This window comes from Letharia lupina, assembly GCF_014066315.1.
Source record: "Letharia lupina isolate WasteWater1 chromosome Unknown contig_2, whole genome shotgun sequence".
Taxonomy (NCBI): domain Eukaryota; kingdom Fungi; phylum Ascomycota; class Lecanoromycetes; order Lecanorales; family Parmeliaceae; genus Letharia; species Letharia lupina.
Genome location: NW_023502971.1, coordinates 220,997 through 238,347, shown reverse-complemented (window position 1 = coordinate 238,347; position 17,351 = coordinate 220,997). Strand labels below are relative to the sequence as shown.

The following is a 17,351-nucleotide window of genomic DNA, read 5'->3' as shown; positions in this document are numbered from 1 at the left end:
GGTGTGCTGTGTGGCTGTGCAATTTGCAATGATGCAGCCAAAGCAAGTTTCCCGGCCTGCCCCTCTCTTCCAACGGCCATCGTTTCTCCATATCGACCGAGTTTGACTCCTCTATTTTCCTGATTACCATCCTGGAGCATAGAGCTGCCATGGCTCTCATTCAGTCAACCTTGATATGGGTTGTTTACGCCGTTGTGGTTGTCCTCGTGGTTGCAATAGCTTCCATCTTCGTCTACCTCTACCAGGCTCCCAATGAACGATCTGCTACTGTGACCATAGTGTCCATCTTCACACTCACCTCATTACTTGCCACGGTGCTACTTTTACCGGTGGATGTGGCGCTGGTCTCGTCTACTACCTCTTCAAAGCATGGCATCAGGAAAGATTGGGCTACCCAGAACCAAGTCGACAACATAAAGCTCACCTTACGAATCGTCTACTACACCCTATTCTCTCTAGATGCATTACTCTGTCTGGTTGTCGTACCCTTCACCTACTTCTGGCATGAAGAATACGATGAGGTCGCGTCTGAGGAAGGTCAACAGACAATCGGCTCAAGGTTCTGGGGGGCTTTCAGGTACACCATTGCATTCATTGCCTTGGTCATTATCATCTTCCTAGTGGGCTTCTTTGTGCCAATTGCAAAGGATCGCAAGGGTGGTCATTATGATCTAGACTTTTTCAAGCACATTATCGAGGATCAGAACCGTGAGCAAGCTACCTGTCTTGTCCAATTGATTTTATCACTGACATCGACCTCAACGATAGATGGAGAACGTGCCTTGACTTTCGCTCTTGGACTGCTCATCACCATTGGAACCTTGATCTACGCCCTCTACACCGCTGCAGGCTTCGCTCTACTTCCCGTTGCATTAATCAAGTCGGCACCAGCAATATCGGCGCCAACATTAAGCGCGAATACGGCCTCTGAGCTGGAACAAAACCGCGAGCGCCAGCGACAACTTGAAATGCGCAGTGAAGGCCGGGAAGATGGACTACCTGCAAAGGATCGCCGCGAACTCGACGCCCTCGTCAGAGAAGAGCGGACTCTCGTCCGCCGTGAGCGCTTGGCAGCAGAGGCTAGCGGAGAGGGCCAGGGGTGGCTTCTTAGAGCCTGGACGAAGATAGAGGCTGTGTTCCGCCCTCTGAAGCTAATAGGTGGCATCTTGTTGCTGCTAGTGGCAGTCTTTGTCTGGGTGTGCATGCTCCTCACGTTCATCGACAAGGCGAAAAACTCGATCTGCAAAAGCCACTGCGGGTACGTACTGGGCCACAACAAGATCTTCAACCCGATGAATTGGATCTTCGTCAAGTCTGCCAAAATCTTCCCAATCGACTACGTCATCTTCCTCCTCCTGGTGCTCTTCTTTTTCTTCAGCTCCGTTGTCGGCATGGCATCAATTGGTATCCGATTCCTCTGGCTCAGGATTTTCCAGATTCGGAAAGGCCGTACTTCACCTCAAGCGCTACTTCTCGCTACAATCTTGCTGACGTTGATGGCACTGGCAATTCAATACTCCGTGGCCATGTTGGTTGCCCCACAATACGCCCACTATGGCCCGCAAACGTTCTGCGATCGTCCACTCAGGCATCCTGATGATCAGCCTGACTGCACAAATCACAGAAAGGCCATCAAGCCTTGCTCGGAAGTGTCTACTTCTCAGGCTGCCGCGAATGTCTGCACTGCTAGTGTACTCAGTACCTTCATTGACAGCATCACAATCGACTTCTCTTTCTTCGGTGATGTGACCTTCTGGGCTCAGATCGCATTCTTAGGTACGCAAGTAGTCACCTATTCCCGTCCCCGACTAATGTTCTTTTTTAGCTGTGTACCTCGTTATCTTTCTTCTATCGCTGTTCCGAACCCCCAAGCTGAATGCGTATCAGCTTGATCAGGATCTTGAGGAGGACGAAGAGGAAGGCCTACTTGCCAGCACGGGTAGAAGGTTTGGAGCGACTTGGCAAGACATCACCGGGAAAGCAAGGAAACCAACTGGCGGTGCAGTAAGAGGCCGTGAGACTATTGATCGGGATGACGAGGAATGATACCTGTCTCGATCATTGCGTGATTTTCATACCCAAGCGAGACGGGTATAGGTGTGTAAAGAGAGATGGAGTTGGGCGTTATGTGCATGCTGAGCAGTAGGAGAAGTGTGACATACCAGAGAGATTTGACGGCAATGGCAAAGTTGACACGTTCTGCTTTCGATCAACAAATTGGATTGGTTTCTGACAATGCATGTATTGCCAAAGGAGACGTAGAAGTAGCAGGCGAGCGCGGTTTGCTTGATGCAGAAGGCTCAGTAATAAAACCCGAGAGGTATGGTGGTTTTCATGTGGTTGGTTGCAAGAGAGCGTAGAAAAAGGATTGGCAGACGATAATCTACTCGGTGCTTCCGTTCGTCAAAGATTGGAGAGACACGAATGCAAAGCTTTGTGACTCAAACTATCTATGCAAATGTACTTAGTTTTGTCGACACCACTCGAGGTCGCCGACTGCCCAAGATTCCTCACCAAAGAATATCTACCTGGCATCCTAATACTATTGCGAATCTTTGTGTTTTGTGCCCATTAGGTCTCTTACCAAACATTCCTCCATACGATCCGCCATCGTAGCATGATTGACTTGGAGCTTTGGGTGGTGAGTATGTGGAGGAGCAGGGGCGGCGGGCAGCTGCTACTTGTCGCTTGTTCTGATCGCTAGCCTGCATGGCTGCAGCATCCCCAGCTGTAGTAGTAACACCGCAACAGTGCACCTCATCTGGGCTATACCAAATTGACAAGAATCTGGGGCCCTGGGTAAGTCCGATTCAGGAAAGACCCCTATTGGCGATCGTGTATGCTACCAATCCACCATCCCCTCCTGTCTCTGCAACGCCCATATTTCTCTTCTGCAAAATCTCTATTACCCATGCGGGTTTGGCAGCAGCCGTAATGATGACTACGCAAATCCCACAGCCACCAGGCATTCCCTTGTGGGGAAACATTTTGGACGTGGATCCAAGCAACACATGGACGTCGTTGCAGAAGCTGTGGGAGAAGTACGGTGATTGTATCTTTGCCCCGATCCTGCGTTTCCATCAATTGATATCGTAATGTCAGGCGAGATCTTCAAGATAACTGTCTTGGGCCAACAGATTGTCTTCGTGGGTATTGTGGCTCTCTGTGAAGAAATATGCGATCAGAAGCGCTTTCGCAAATTCGTCGATTGCACAGTCGAGATCCGATATGCAGAGCACAGTTCTCCTTTTTCCGCATTCGACGATGAGGCGAGCTGAGGCGTTCATCATCGAATTCTGGCCCCCTTGATCACTCCAGCAGCTGTTGCTGATCGTTTTATTCAAGTGCGTGATTGTGCATCCGAATTGACAGCGAAATGGCGGGCCTTGAGCGGTGATTCTCCGGTTTCAGCAATGGTCTATTGCATCGGCTAGACTTGGAAACGACCACTCTCTACTTCTACGGCAGGAAGCTCAATTGCCTGACTGGACCAGAACCACCAATGATCAATGCGATGAACGGAGCCACGTCGGAGGCGATCAAGCGACCAACTCGACCCAGACTTGTAAACTGGCTTTTTTTATCAATCTAAATTCGAGAAAGACACCAAAGCCATGCGTCAATATGCTGCTGAATGTCTTGACTATCGAAAACCCAATCCAGCTGACCGAAAAGACATGTTGTATTCCATGATGAACGACAAAGACCCCGAAACAGGTTAAGCCCTTAGCGAACAGGAGATTATCGACGAGATTGTGACGATGCCCATCGGATCCAGTACGGCGCCCTGCGTTATCTCAAGTGCAATTTATTATCTGCTCAAGAATCCAGGGTGTGTTACGAAAGCCCGCGAAGAGATCGATTCGGTCATCGGTGATGGCGAGTTCACACATGATCATCTGGAAAGCTTGCCATATTGCGCCAGAATCGTACGAGAAAGCCTACGTTTGTCTGCGGCGGCACCTGGGTTCAACATTGAGCCCTTGCCAGACGCACAAGGACCAATTCTGCTAGGTGGAGGCAAATATCATGTCCCAGCCAAGCAGACTTTGATCATTGTGCTGCATGGCGTGAATCGCGACCCAGCCGTCTTCGAAAGGCCCGAAACTTTCAACCCAGAAACAATGGTGGGCGAAGCGTTTGAAAAGCTGCCCGAAGGTAGCAAGAAATGGTTTGGAAACGGCAGACGCGTATGTATTGGCAAAGATTACGCATGGATGTGGAACATGACTACACTTGTCACTATACTGAAAGACGTGGGAATCGAAATGGCCGACCCAAGCTACCAGCTAAAACAGGATGGCTGGTTCAACCTGAGACCTGTTGATTTCTACATCAAAGTCAAGCCGAGGGCCAAGTAAAAGAAACTCAAAGAATTATCAGAGTCCACGATCAATTATTTCAGTGATAGGATGTAAAATAGAAGAGAAAAGCGGAAGAGGTAGCGCTACTTCACACTCCTCTCAAAATTGGCTCACAGGGGTTCCATTTGACTCTGATGATGCTTCTGTCGTTGATTGCGAATGAAGTTCTTACTCGCATTGATAACCTGCGGAACATGCAAATAGGCCGCGCCAGTGCTCTTTCTTGGTCGCGAGAGGGTGGGTTATAGTCACGATGCTATAAGTACGACGCTTCGTTCGCCATCGGAGCCGCGCTGCTGTAAAAGCGGATTACCCCTATATTCTTAATCATTGGGAAACCAAAAAGTTCCCGCAAGCACCCCCCTCTCGAAAATTGAAAAATGAAACTTCTAGAATAACTTCCCAACGACAAATTACAATTTTTTAAAAACTTTACAACTATTAGAAAATATAATAAACTTCAAGACTTTTAATTTTTAAAATATTCTTATTATCTACTATATAGTAAAATAAAAATCTTTTAAAAATCTCAAGATTTTTTAGATAAGTCTTGGCGATTATAGAATAGCCGAGGTAACTTTTTAACGTAAAGCGTATATTCTTAATTTCTATTATATCTCATAATATCGAAATTAAAATCTTCTAAAATTCTTAAAATTAATTATTTGATATTATAAGAAAGGATTATTAAAAATTATAGATTATAAAGAGTAATGATTGTAAAGATATTCAAGAAATTTCAATTTTTGATTTTCGAGGGGGAGTGCTTGCGAGAACTTTTTGATTTCTTAATGATTAAGAATATAGGGGTATAGTTTAAAACTGCGATCGCGATAATAGTATAGAGGTCTATATCGAAAGTTTTATATTCGCATTAGTATAGCCTTAATTCTACTTTCGAAAAGCGACCTTATAGAGGAAAAGTCTAGAAATATCTTCTTATAGCGTATAGATAGAATATTAGATATTTCTTTTAACTTAATAAAGATATTAAATCTTAAAATCTAATTAGAGCTAGATACGATTTTAAAAAACTTTAAATATAATATATGCTGGGGCGCGGGCTTCCCAGTAGTGGAAAGCTTGCCGAGTACTGATTTTGGATATTTGATTCTCAGGGAGACTTCCTAAAACCTCTCAAACCCTTCGGGGGCTCTTTAAGGGCTCTCCGAGAGCTTGTATCGGAGGGGCTGTCAAAGTAAGCTCGAAATTTGATTATTTTAGTGATATTTGATTAATTTCGAGCTTGCTTTAACAGCCCCTCCGATATAAGCTCTCGGAGAGCCCTTAAAGAGCTCCGAAGGGCTTAAGAGATTTTAAGGAGTCTAACCCTGAGAATTAAGAATTGAGAGAGATATTATGATATACTTACGGGGAAACCCTCTTCTAACTCTGAGAATTGAGAGAGAAGTTATGATAAACTTAGGGGGAGACCCCCTAAAACCCCCTTGACCCTCCGGGGACTCTTTGAGGGCTCTCCGAGGGCTTCTGCCGGAGAGGCTCTTCTCGCAAGCTCGATAATTCACTAGTTTTTTAGTATATCTTTACGAATACTTTATCAAATTTCGTCTACGCTACACTATTTGAAAGCGTATAATTAACTCTATAAATTTAATTTACTGGCCGGAAAGGTATGGTATGGTATGGGATATTGACCTGCCATACCATACTCTGGTATGGTATGAGATATTGATATTTGCATGATCCCATACCTGGTATGGTATGGGATCTTGGCGGTATATACCACGGTATGGTATATCTGTGGTATCATACCATGGTATGGTATATGTATGGGATATCCCGACTGGGATTTCTATATTTAGAAGTATAAGTAGCTATTCTAGTCATCATTCTGGCCTACCATGGCTGGCACTACCATGGCTGGCACTACCATGGCTGGCACTACCATGGCTGGCACTACCATGGCTGGCACTACCATGGCTGGCACTACCATGGCTGGCACTACCATGACTGGCACTACCATGGCTGGCACTACCATGGCTGGCACTACCATGGCTGGCACTACCATGGCTGGCACTACCATGGCTGGCACTACCATGGCTGGCACTACCATGGCTGGCACTACCATGGCTGGCACTACCATGGCTGGCACTACCATGGCTGGCACTACCATGGCTGGCACTACCATGGCTGGCACTACCATGGCTGGCACTACCATGGCTGGCACTACCATGGCTGGCACTACCATGGCTGGCACTACCATGGCTGGCACTACCATGGCTGGCACTACCATGGCTGGCACTACCATGGCTGGCACTACCATGGCTGGCACTACCATGGCTGGCACTACCATGGCTGGCACTACCATGGCTGGCACTACCATGGCTGGCACACAGCGGCACACCAGAGCACACCAGACGGCACACCAACGCACACCAACACCAACGGCACACCAACGCACACCAGACGCACACCAACGCACTACCATGACTGGCACTACCATGACTGGCACTACCATACTGGCACCCACCCACTACCATGACCGGCACTACCACGACTGGCACTACCAACTGCACTACCATACTGGCACTACCATGACTGCACTACCATACTGCACTACCATGACTGGCACTACCATGACTGGCACTACCATGACTGGCACTACCATGACTGGCACTACCATGACTGGCACTACCATGACTGGCACTACCATGACTGGCACTACCATGACTGGCACTACCATGACTGGCACTATCATAGCTACCATATGATAGTAGGCTATTTGAATAATAAATAGTGATAGCCATGATAGTGGTAGCTGTTAAAATATCAGGTATGTGATGTATAGAACGGACGGATTGATTCTCCAAAACCTCTCCGGGGCCAGGTCCTAAATACAGTACAAAATCAGGTGGCTGAAGAACACGGTGGCTGGGATGCGCGGGGGTCACATTTCGACAGTAGCTATGGTAGTGGTAGCCATGGTAGTGGTAGCCATGGCCAGCCATGGTAGTGCCAGCCATAATAGTGCCAGCCATAATAGTGCCAGCCATGGTAATACCAGCCATAATAGTGCCAGCTATGGTAGTGCCAGCCATAGTAGTACCAGCCATAGTAATGCCAGCCATAATAGTGCCAGCTATAATAGTGCCAGCCATAATAGTATCAACTATAGTAGTACTAGTTATAATAATATTAGTTATAATAATATTAATTATAATTATAATAATATTAGTTATAATAATATTAATTATAATTATAATAATATTAATTATAGCTATAATAATATTAATTATAGCTATAATAGTATTTATAATAATATTAATTATAATAGTATTAATTATAATAGTATTAATTATAATAGTATTAGTTATAATAGTATTAGTTATAATAATATTAGTTATAATAATATTAGTTATAATAATATTAACTATAATAATATTAGCTATAATAATATTAGCTATAATAATATTAATTATAATAATATTAATTATAATAATATTAATTATAATAGTATTAGTTATAATAGTATTAGCTATAATAGTATTAATTATAATAGTATTAGCTATAATAATATTAGTTATTATATCGAATTTATCGAATAAGAGTAGTCGTTAACTAGAATAATAATTAGAATAGCTACTTATACTTCTAAATATAAAAATCTCAATCGAGATATCTTATATATATATTATTTTATAATATAATATTATAAATATATTATATCGTAATATATCTCGTTAAGATCTCGAATTTATACTAGAAAAATAATATAATATTTAACTCTATTTATATTATATTCGAGTACGATATAATATTACTTAATATGAAATATTTTATAAAATATATTATATCTTTTCAACTAGTAAAATTTATAAACTTACTTTATTATCATATTTTTAATAAAAGAAAAGAAATTAAAAAAGATAGATTTAAGAATTTTAAAGTTCTTTTTCAACTTTCTCTTTTAAACGTACTCGTATATACCCGCGTTTAGATCGAAAATAAAGAAATAAGATATATTTTAGACTGAAAATAATATAATCCGATGATCTAATTAGTCACTAGCCTCTTAGCGTAGAAGCTATTTAAAATTTTAACTCTTAAGTATTAAGAAAGTAAGCTTTTTAATTATCTAAATAATTCTTTAAATAAAGCGTTATTTAAAATCTAAGTATAAGAGTTTTAGCGAATATAGAACTTTCGATATAGATCTCTATAACGTCGCGTTAGATGTAATAATATAAAGATTTATATCGAAAGTTCTATACTCGTTAAGACTCTTATATTTAAATTTCGAATAATATCTTATCTAAAGAGCTATTTAAATAATATATTTAAAGTTCTTTAAAATCGTATCTAGCTCTAATTAGATTTTAAGATTTAATATCTCTATTAAGTTAAAAGAAGTATCTAATATCTCATTTATACGCTATAAAAAGATATTTCTAGACTTTTCCTCTATAAAATCGCTTTTTGAAAGTAAGATTAAGACTATACTAATACGGGTGTAGGACTTTCGATATAGACCTCTATATAAGTTATAATTTTCATGTTCTTGATCTAGATTAAGGATCGGTCAGCGTCGCTTTAGATATGTTCGTTGGATAATAAAGCTGGCGGCCATTCACTTCTTTTCAGGGTGGTTACTGGCAGTCGAGATCAGCGGATGTGTAATTTTCTCGGCCATTGCTGTCGCCGCCTTCTTCACGAAGCTTTCCCATATTTTCTTTCTAATGTTCAATCCTCGATGCAACGCCACTGAGATTCTGCTCTGAATTGCATCGTCAATATTCTCATCGCGATTGGTCGTAAGGATCTTGACTTATCTTGTTGCTTACGCTGCAAGCTTGAGAGACGAATGCTAAGCTTTATAGCGCAAACGTTTGTAACGAGTAGCGCCATCCAGCGTCATCGCCTTGGCAGTTCAAAAGCCAGCTGCCTTCGAGAATATATAACATTTGAGAGATCACAATATGAAGTTCTCAGCCTCTTTGGTATTACTCACTCTCAGTCTCCAGGCATCAACGGCTGTGTGCCAGCTTCTTGTCCTACCAGACCTCTTCCGTACAGGCAACTCCCCCACAAAGCCTGCCTCTCAAAAGGGACAATCCCCCATCATGAACATCCCCAATATTCTCTTTCCCCCATCGATCGACAAAGACAAAGATGGTTCATCCGGCGGCTCAGGAGACCTTAGCATCTCGGATGTCATAGGCAAAGAGCGTGTCATCAGTATCTTCGCCGGATTCACTCGAGATATAGACAACATCTCCAAGCGCTTGAATGCCGAAGATCAGAATACTACAGTGCTGGCGCCTCTCAACTCAGAGTTACAGAAGCTTCCTCGGAAGCCGTGGGAGGATCCTGAGGACTACAACGAGCTGGGTGCGAAGGCGTATGAAGGCCAGGTGGGGGAGGATAGGGCACAGAGGAATTTGAGGAGGTTTGTCGAGGCGCATATTGTCCCCGTCAGCCCATGGAAGGAGGGCGAAAAGGTGGGCTCGATGGGCGGAGGAAAGCTATGGTGGGAGGAGAAAGAGGGGAAAAAAATGGTGTGTTTGTCAAACCCAGAACCCTTTCTTATTCTCTCGTTCTTCGCAACGGCATCCAACCAACGCTTTGCATTCGCTTCTCTTTGCTGTATCCCCCACATGTGGCACAATACCCGATCACCTGCCCGGACTTTGGCTTCTTGCTGCCTCTCTGCAATCTTCATATCTGAACATGTTCGCTAATGTGATTCAGGTCCAACCGGGCAATGTCGAAGTCTCAAGCATAGCAAGTAGGGTTTCGAATGGAGAGGTTGTAAGCAACTTCCGCGGCCTTTCATATCCTAATCCATAATCTCATTTGAGTTGCAAGATAGGTTGTGAGAGTACATGTACTCCCGCAACTGTCTCATGACTCACGTTCTCAACTTAAAGGAAATTTCTGACTGGCAGACCTGCAGTGGATCATCAAGGGTTGTCTAAATTACGCGTCATGAAGGAAAGGACGCGGAGATCCTACAAGTTTTAAAGATTTGATGCCTTGGAATGGGAATTTGCCTAGGATATGGGCGATATTCAGGCTTGGGCATGGGTGATCTGATGCGCAGCATTCTTCTTGAGCGCAGGTTGCCGTCCAGGGGCACTCTTGCAGCTTTGTTTACTCTGCGTGATCGTGGAGTTTTGTCATGGCCTTTCCCCTTATGCTTCTTTGGGGCAGGAAGGACTTCTGTCAGCAGTGGAGGAACCAATACTCACGTATCTAGAGAATAACAAATTCCGAGAATCGCTTCATTTTCTGTTCGTATGTATTACTTGCTCTACTGATTAATGTATGTGAATTATCTTGAATGAATATGGAAAGCTTAAAACGCCCTTCTCCAATAAAGAAAGATTTAGCGGCGGGATCAACGTGACAGCTTAATGCCGATCGGTGACGCCCCCTGCAAGCTTTCTCCAGCATCACCAGTGCGCCAACATTCTCTCCACCATTCCTTCTCCAAACCCGTTTCTCCTGCTATTTCCCTTGCACCTTGATACTCACTCTTGAGGCTCTTATGCGGCATTCAGATTCCAGATCCTGGATCTTCCCTCTGAGTTGAAAGAACTCAAAATCGCGGTCCAAAGCGCACGTGGAGAGCGCAAATCTAGAGCACGAAGTCTCTCCGATCTCCTGCACATTCTGTTCACACCATATGTGAATCCTAGTCTCGTTGGATAGCAGCCAGACATATCTCTTTACAGGTATGCCAGCTATGTTAAGCAGCAAAACCAAGATGCAGACTCAAAGTCGCTGACAACGTGGTCTCCTACCAATGCAGTCTTCTCCGGTCCATGAGATGAACCCACAAAATGGCAACGGCTGGCCACCGGCGCCAGGAGGTGGGGCGCTTTCAGCAAACAATGAACATGCAATAGGGCAGCAAAGACAGACTGCGACCTTTGGGTGAGTTCACTCCTTATACTGGCCGCCAGCTTCACAACCGCAGCGTAGATCTTCTCGGCACCCATCATCTTGTGGATGAAAATTTTCACAACCGCAGCGTAGATCGTCTCGGCACCCTTCATCTTATGGGTGAAATTTTCTGCTAATCGTGTTATCATCAGACCAAGTCAACCTCAGACCATGCATCAAGCTCCTGCACCACAGATGAATGGGTCATCTCTCTTACAACAGTCTGGTACGTCCACCTTATGCAGGAAGCACTCCGGTTCATATTTGGGGTGTTGAAACATTTCTGACAAAATTCTTTCAGGGCCATTCTATTCGGGTCAGTCAAACGGTCACAGTCTTCCAAACCCTCAAGGCATTCCTCCAGCGGTGATCATACAGTCTGCTCGTGGACCACCTGCTCCACAGCAGCAGCAATCACCTCCAGGCATACAACACCACTCAGTTCAAGTTCCCGGTTATGCATTGCCCACGCTGGGTCCCTCACTGCAACAGCAACAGTCTCCTCAAGCGGCTATGGCTATGGAAAGAGACATCGAGAGGGAACGGCACACGGAGCAACAGATACAGCAAGAGATAGCACAGCGACGATACGACCAGGAAACTGAGATGTTACACCAGCAACAACGTGAGCAGCAACAGCGCGAGCAATTACAACGTGAACAGCTGCAACAACGGGAGCAACAACAGCGTGAACAACATCAATCGCCTCGCGAGAATCATACTGGCGCCATCCCTATCCAACAGCCTGTGGCTTCAAGGGTCCCAGCAACTTTGCACGGGCCAAATGGCATATTGAACGACCAACACCCTGGCGTAGGTGCAGCAACATCTCAGCCTCTAGCTGCGTTAGGAGCTCCAAGTGGACCAGGTAACGTGTTTGGCAACGGAGTGCAAGCACAGAACGACAACTCTTTAAGACCCTTCGTTCAGCAAGTGGCGCAGGGTCTTCCTCCTCAGCAGTTGCTGGGCTTCAGTAATGCTGCGACTCCTCAGCAGCTGCCTACGGGAATCGGTGCCTTGTCGCAAGGGCAGCAGCCCATTTTGAACGATGCATTGAGCTACCTGGATCAGGTCAAAGTCCGGTTTGTACATCAGCCTGACGTGTATAACCAGTTCCTGGATATCATGAAAGACTTCAAGAGCCAAGCGATTGATACACCGGGCGTGATTGATCGAGTGTCGTCATTGTTCGCCGGTCATCCGGAGCTGATACAAGGCTTCAACACATTCTTACCCCCTGGGTATAGAATAGAATGTGGAACGAGAGACGACCCTAACGCGATTCGAGTGACGACTCCAATGGGGACCACAGTGTCCCAGATGCCGTCTGTCCAGAACCGTGTCAACGGGGTACCCAATGGTGCTTCAATAATAGAGAACCCACGACAGACAATCTATGCAGATGGTGCGCAGGCAAACGGCGAATGGCTGGCTCCACAACATGAAGAAGATGGCCTAGGTACAACACTTACTAATGCGCGTTCTGGAGGACACCCTTTGTTCGCTAGTCAGACCAATATGGGCAGCGAAACCGGGGCGACCTATGTAGGAGATGACCAAGGAGAGGCCGCACTGATAGCACATCAGCAAGAACAACGAGGAGTATCCCACTTGTCGAACGCGGTGACGGCCGTTGCGACAAATGGGGCCCAAGGGAGACATCCGATGGCCCAGATCTCTCCCGGCGGAGGTCAAGTGACTAGTCTTGGTCAGGCTGCTGTTGGATTGAACGTCGCAGCATTGAATTCGAGCAGCCAGCTAGGGTTGGAAAAGAGAGGTCCTGTTGAATTCAATCACGCTATTGGATATGTCAACAAAATCAAGGTTAGCGCGTGATGAACCCGACCAGCACGAAGAGTAGCTGACTGATGATGGATGACAGAATCGCTTTGCCACACAACCTGAAATTTACAAGCAATTTTTAGAGATTCTTCAGACATATCAAAGGGAGTCCAAGCCGATCCAGGACGTGTACGCACAAGTAACCCAGTTGTTCAGCTCGGCTCCAGATCTTCTGGAAGACTTCAAACAATTCCTTCCGGAGTCAGCAGCGCAAGCAAAAGCGCAAGCAGCTGCGAAGCAAGCCTCCGAAGACGCAGCCATGCTCAGTAATGTTCGTGGTGATTCAGGGTATGGCGCTGGAGTCCAACAGGCTCAAGTACAGACGCCAAGACCGGACATCAAGATGCCGCCGGTTGGCAATTTCGCACCTCCATCAGCGACTAAGGAAAACAAAAAGCGACGCGGAGGACCGGGATCCCAAATGACTGGCGGAGCCGCCGCTGTTGATGCCGGAGTGGGGCCCAGTGGGCTGAACAACAGGAACGGTGCGCGAGGAAATGCAAATAAGGTGAGTGACTGAATGTTGCTGTTACGAAAAACACCAGCCTCCTCTTTTCTTGTGACGTCGGCCAACACAATTATTACTCCGCAATGTGAAAGGGTACTGCACATAACGCAACTCATTTGCAGCTTCCAACATTTTACAAGCATCTTCGAATCTTGGAAGTTCACCCACCGACAGCCTTCACACCCTCTGCATCCAAATATTCCACTATTCCCTTTGCGTTACCCAAGCGACGCGCTTGTCATAGGCCTCATGGCTCTTCTTTTCAACGATGCTTTCTTACCCTACGAACGTCGAAAAACGCCTCCACAACTGACCACCAACTGTGTACAGCGCGCCAAGTTCGACCAAGCCAAACCTACAGTACCGGAGATACCTCCTGCGTCGCCAACGCTTGTCCCGAGCCTTCCCACAGCCATGCCTCCTTCTAAAGACCTTGGTGATATTATTGACCAAATCGGCTTCTTTGACCGTGTCAGGAAGTTCATTGCCGACAAAAAGACGTACAACGAATTCCTCAAGCTTTGCAACCTTTTTACGCAAGACCTCGTCAACAAGAATACCCTCGTGCATAAAGTTCACGGTTTTATTGGCGGCAATGCCGATTTGATGAACTATTTCAAGAATTTCGTTCAGTACGACGGACGCGACGAGATCATCGAAAACCGACCCAAGATTCCGGGCGACAAAGTTGTTCTGAGCAACTGCCGCGGTCTAGGCCCCAGCTATCGAATGCTTCCCAAACGAGAACGCTTGCGGGTCTGCAGCGGACGAGATGAGATGTGTCAACAAGTACTCAATGATGAATGGGTGTCTCATCCTACTTGGGCCTCAGAAGATTCAGGTTTCATCGCACATCGCAAGAATGTATTCGAAGAATCTTTGCACCGTATCGAAGAGGAGCGTCATGACTATGACATCAACATCGAAGCCTGTTCCAGAACAATTCAATTATTGGAGCCAATAGCACAGCAGCTGAATATGATGACTCCCGATGAGAGATCTACATTTCGTCTACCTCCTGGTATTGGTGGGCAAAGCGAGACAATATATCAGCGTGTTATCAAGAAGATTTACGACAGAGAACGTGGATGCAGAGTCATCCACGACATGTTTAAGAGACCAGAAGCTGTTGTGCCGGTACTTCTTGGGAGGCTTAAGATGAAGTGTGAAGAATGGAAGGCAAGCCAGCGGGAGTGGGAGAAGGTCTGGCGAGAGCAGACAAACAAATTATTCTGGAGGAGCCTGGACCACCAGAGTATCATTATGAAGACTGCGGACAAACGTCAATTCCAGCCCAAAAGTCTTCAAACCGAGATTCATGTCAAATGGGAAGAGCAGCGACGCCAGCGCATTGCGCCTTGGAACTCCGTGCCAAATTACCAATTCAAGTTTGGCTTCGAAGATCTCGATGTGGTCCACGATGCTTGTCATCTTATTCTGACCCAGCTTCAATTCGGTCCTGTCACCAATGAAACGGATAAGACGAGGCTTGAGACATTCATCAAGACCTTTATTCCAACATTCCTGGACATCGACCGTGATTCTTTCCAGGCCAGGATGAGTGACATCTACGATGCGACACCATCGAATGAAGAGGTCGACGATGAGACTGGCACGAACGAAGACCCAGGGATTGCACGGAGTCGAAAAGTCGCCAATGGAAGAAAGTCAAATCTCTTGCGGGGAGTTCTCGAGCGTGGTCGACCTGGTCAGAAGGAAGAAAGCGTTCTAGAGAGCAAAGAGACTACACCCGATGTCTCTAATGACGAGGATACCCCAGCATCAACGGGTACACCGACAGACAGACCTGCTCGCGTGGACGAAAGCGAATTTCGCTGGTTGAATGTCCCCTCCACTGGCGATAAATCGAAAGACTACAACGTGCCTTACAAACGTGACGACTTCAACCTCTACGCGAATCTCAACATATATTGCTTCTTCAGAACGTTCGAGACTTTGTATCAGAGGTTATTGAACCTCAAGCTCAGTGAGAAGCAAGTGCACACAGATGTCCAGCGGGCGAATATGGCCAAAGCTGCCAACGATCTGCGATTGATTGAAAAGACACCAAGCGAATTCTTCGCCGATGTTGGTCCTTCAGCAAGCTACTACCGCCAGACGGTCAGTATGATTGAGGAAGTTGTGAAGTCCGAGCTGGATCTTTCTCAACTTGAAGAGACATTGCGCCGTTACTATATAGAGAGCGGCTGGCAATTATACGCCTTCGATAAGCTGCTAGCTGCACTCCTCAGATTCGCACTTCTAATTCTCGTAAGCGACAATAAGGACAAGAGTCTTGACATCATCAATCTCTTCTACAAGGATCGCAAGGAGGACGAAACGACTCACAATACGGAGTTGACCTATCGAAAGCGAGTCCAGGGGTATGTAAGAGAGAGTGATATATTTCGCGTCCGCTACGTAAGTATTTTCTTCCTTCTCGAACTCAGGATCCTGTTAATGTCTTGTCTAGAATCGTGTATCAAAGCAGGTGATCATCTCACTCTTCAAAAGAGAAGAGAAGACGTACCAAACCGATGAACTCGCCGTCCACCAGCGATGGTCATACTACATATCCACCTTTTCCATGCGCGATCAGACCGAAGGGGTCAAACTCTCGGATATACAGCTGCCCTTTCTAAAGCGCAGTCTGCCCCCAATGCTAGCGGATGAAGAAGAGTACAATAATACGTACGGCGTCCCACAGTGGAACCAGGACGGTCTCGTCATTACGATCCAGCCACCAGCGCATCCTCCAAATTCTCCTCGTGCGTACAAGTTGCTGTACGAAGAGTACACATCCGACTGGTGGGTGCACAACAATACCGTCAGAAAGCGAGGACTAGGAGCGTATGGAGAGGTGATCAAGGAGAGGAAGGAGAGATTCACCGCGATGTTCGGGGAGAAGGGAACCTTCATCAAGGGCAAATCAGGTATCGAGCTCGACAAAGAGACCGAAGACTTCAAACGCTGGATCCAGGTTGGACCTGCTGCTGAGCCTCGACCAGAAGGTGGACTGGACGGAGCTGATGATGGTGATGAGGTTATGGGTGGTACTTGAGCGAGCGAACAAGCATTGAACAAGGTGTTGTGGCGTCTAGAAAAGCATTTGGTGCTTGGAAATATGCTGAGCCGAGGCGACAGCAGCAAGGTAGAGTTTATCGATTCATCATCCTACGAGCATTCGCAATCATTTCAGCACCTTTCATAGAGAGAGTCTTTACGATGTCTATTCAGATGTCTACTCATTCAACCGTGTACTTTACTTAGAACAAGAATTCATTCCGCTTTGCAAATCGCAGCTCCCTTGTCCAGCGAAGCAGTTCCGTTCAAAGGTGTTGCCGCGTCAATTTGACACTTCCTGCTCAATTGCTGGGGCGGCAACATGCAACAGCACGTACTTACACAAGGCGGGTGATTGCGAGGGGAGTATTAAACGATGATCGGTGTTCTCCGTTTGGAACCACGGTTACATCAATGCAGCATGAATCTCGCACAGGTGCGACATCTGGACTGGTGTCTACCCTCCGAATAGAGGCTGTGCTACGTCGGAATAGATCCTTGTTATGGGGCCTCATAAAGGGGTAAGAGATGTTTGGGGCGTTACATATAATCCATGGATATCGGTACTCTGGCGATTTCCAAGGGGATTTTTTTTCCTCATTACTGCCGTGGCCCATCGCTACTTTGTCCTTCCAACCTGACTCACGAGTTGACAATCAAAAAGTGCT

General features: G+C 45.9%; 5 protein-coding genes across 5 annotated transcripts; all 5 read left to right on the top strand.

The window, feature by feature from the left end:
- Positions 1-149: 149 nt before the first annotated feature.
- Positions 150-2,046, top strand: HO133_004230 (uncharacterized protein; the record flags this gene model as incomplete). Its single annotated transcript, XM_037295149.1, has 3 exons — positions 150-708; positions 769-1,776; positions 1,826-2,046. The coding sequence occupies 3 exons, from the start codon at positions 150-152 to the stop codon at positions 2,044-2,046; spliced, it is 1,788 nt and encodes a 595-aa protein (XP_037157150.1).
- Positions 2,047-3,761: 1,715 nt separating this feature from the next.
- On the top strand, positions 3,762-4,361 carry HO133_004229 (uncharacterized protein; the record flags this gene model as incomplete). Its single annotated transcript, XM_037295148.1, has 1 exon — positions 3,762-4,361. The coding sequence occupies one exon, from the start codon at positions 3,762-3,764 to the stop codon at positions 4,359-4,361; it is 600 nt and encodes a 199-aa protein (XP_037157149.1).
- Positions 4,362-6,226: 1,865 nt separating this feature from the next.
- Positions 6,227-7,096, top strand: HO133_004228 (uncharacterized protein; the record flags this gene model as incomplete). The annotated part of the gene is made up of 1 exon (XM_037295147.1): positions 6,227-7,096. One exon carries the CDS (start codon positions 6,227-6,229, stop codon positions 7,094-7,096), a length of 870 nt encoding a protein of 289 aa, XP_037157148.1.
- Positions 7,097-9,301: 2,205 nt separating this feature from the next.
- On the top strand, positions 9,302-10,314 carry HO133_004227 (uncharacterized protein; the record flags this gene model as incomplete). The annotated part of the gene is made up of 3 exons (XM_037295146.1): positions 9,302-9,880; positions 10,074-10,133; positions 10,279-10,314. 3 exons carry the CDS (start codon positions 9,302-9,304, stop codon positions 10,312-10,314), a joined length of 675 nt encoding a protein of 224 aa, XP_037157147.1.
- An 816-nt stretch (positions 10,315-11,130) lies between these two features.
- HO133_004226 (uncharacterized protein) lies at positions 11,131-16,681 on the top strand (the record flags this gene model as incomplete). Its single annotated transcript, XM_037295145.1, has 6 exons — positions 11,131-11,261; positions 11,423-11,496; positions 11,572-13,094; positions 13,153-13,620; positions 13,951-16,041; positions 16,094-16,681. The coding sequence occupies 6 exons, from the start codon at positions 11,131-11,133 to the stop codon at positions 16,679-16,681; spliced, it is 4,875 nt and encodes a 1,624-aa protein (XP_037157146.1).
- Positions 16,682-17,351: the final 670 nt, after the last annotated feature.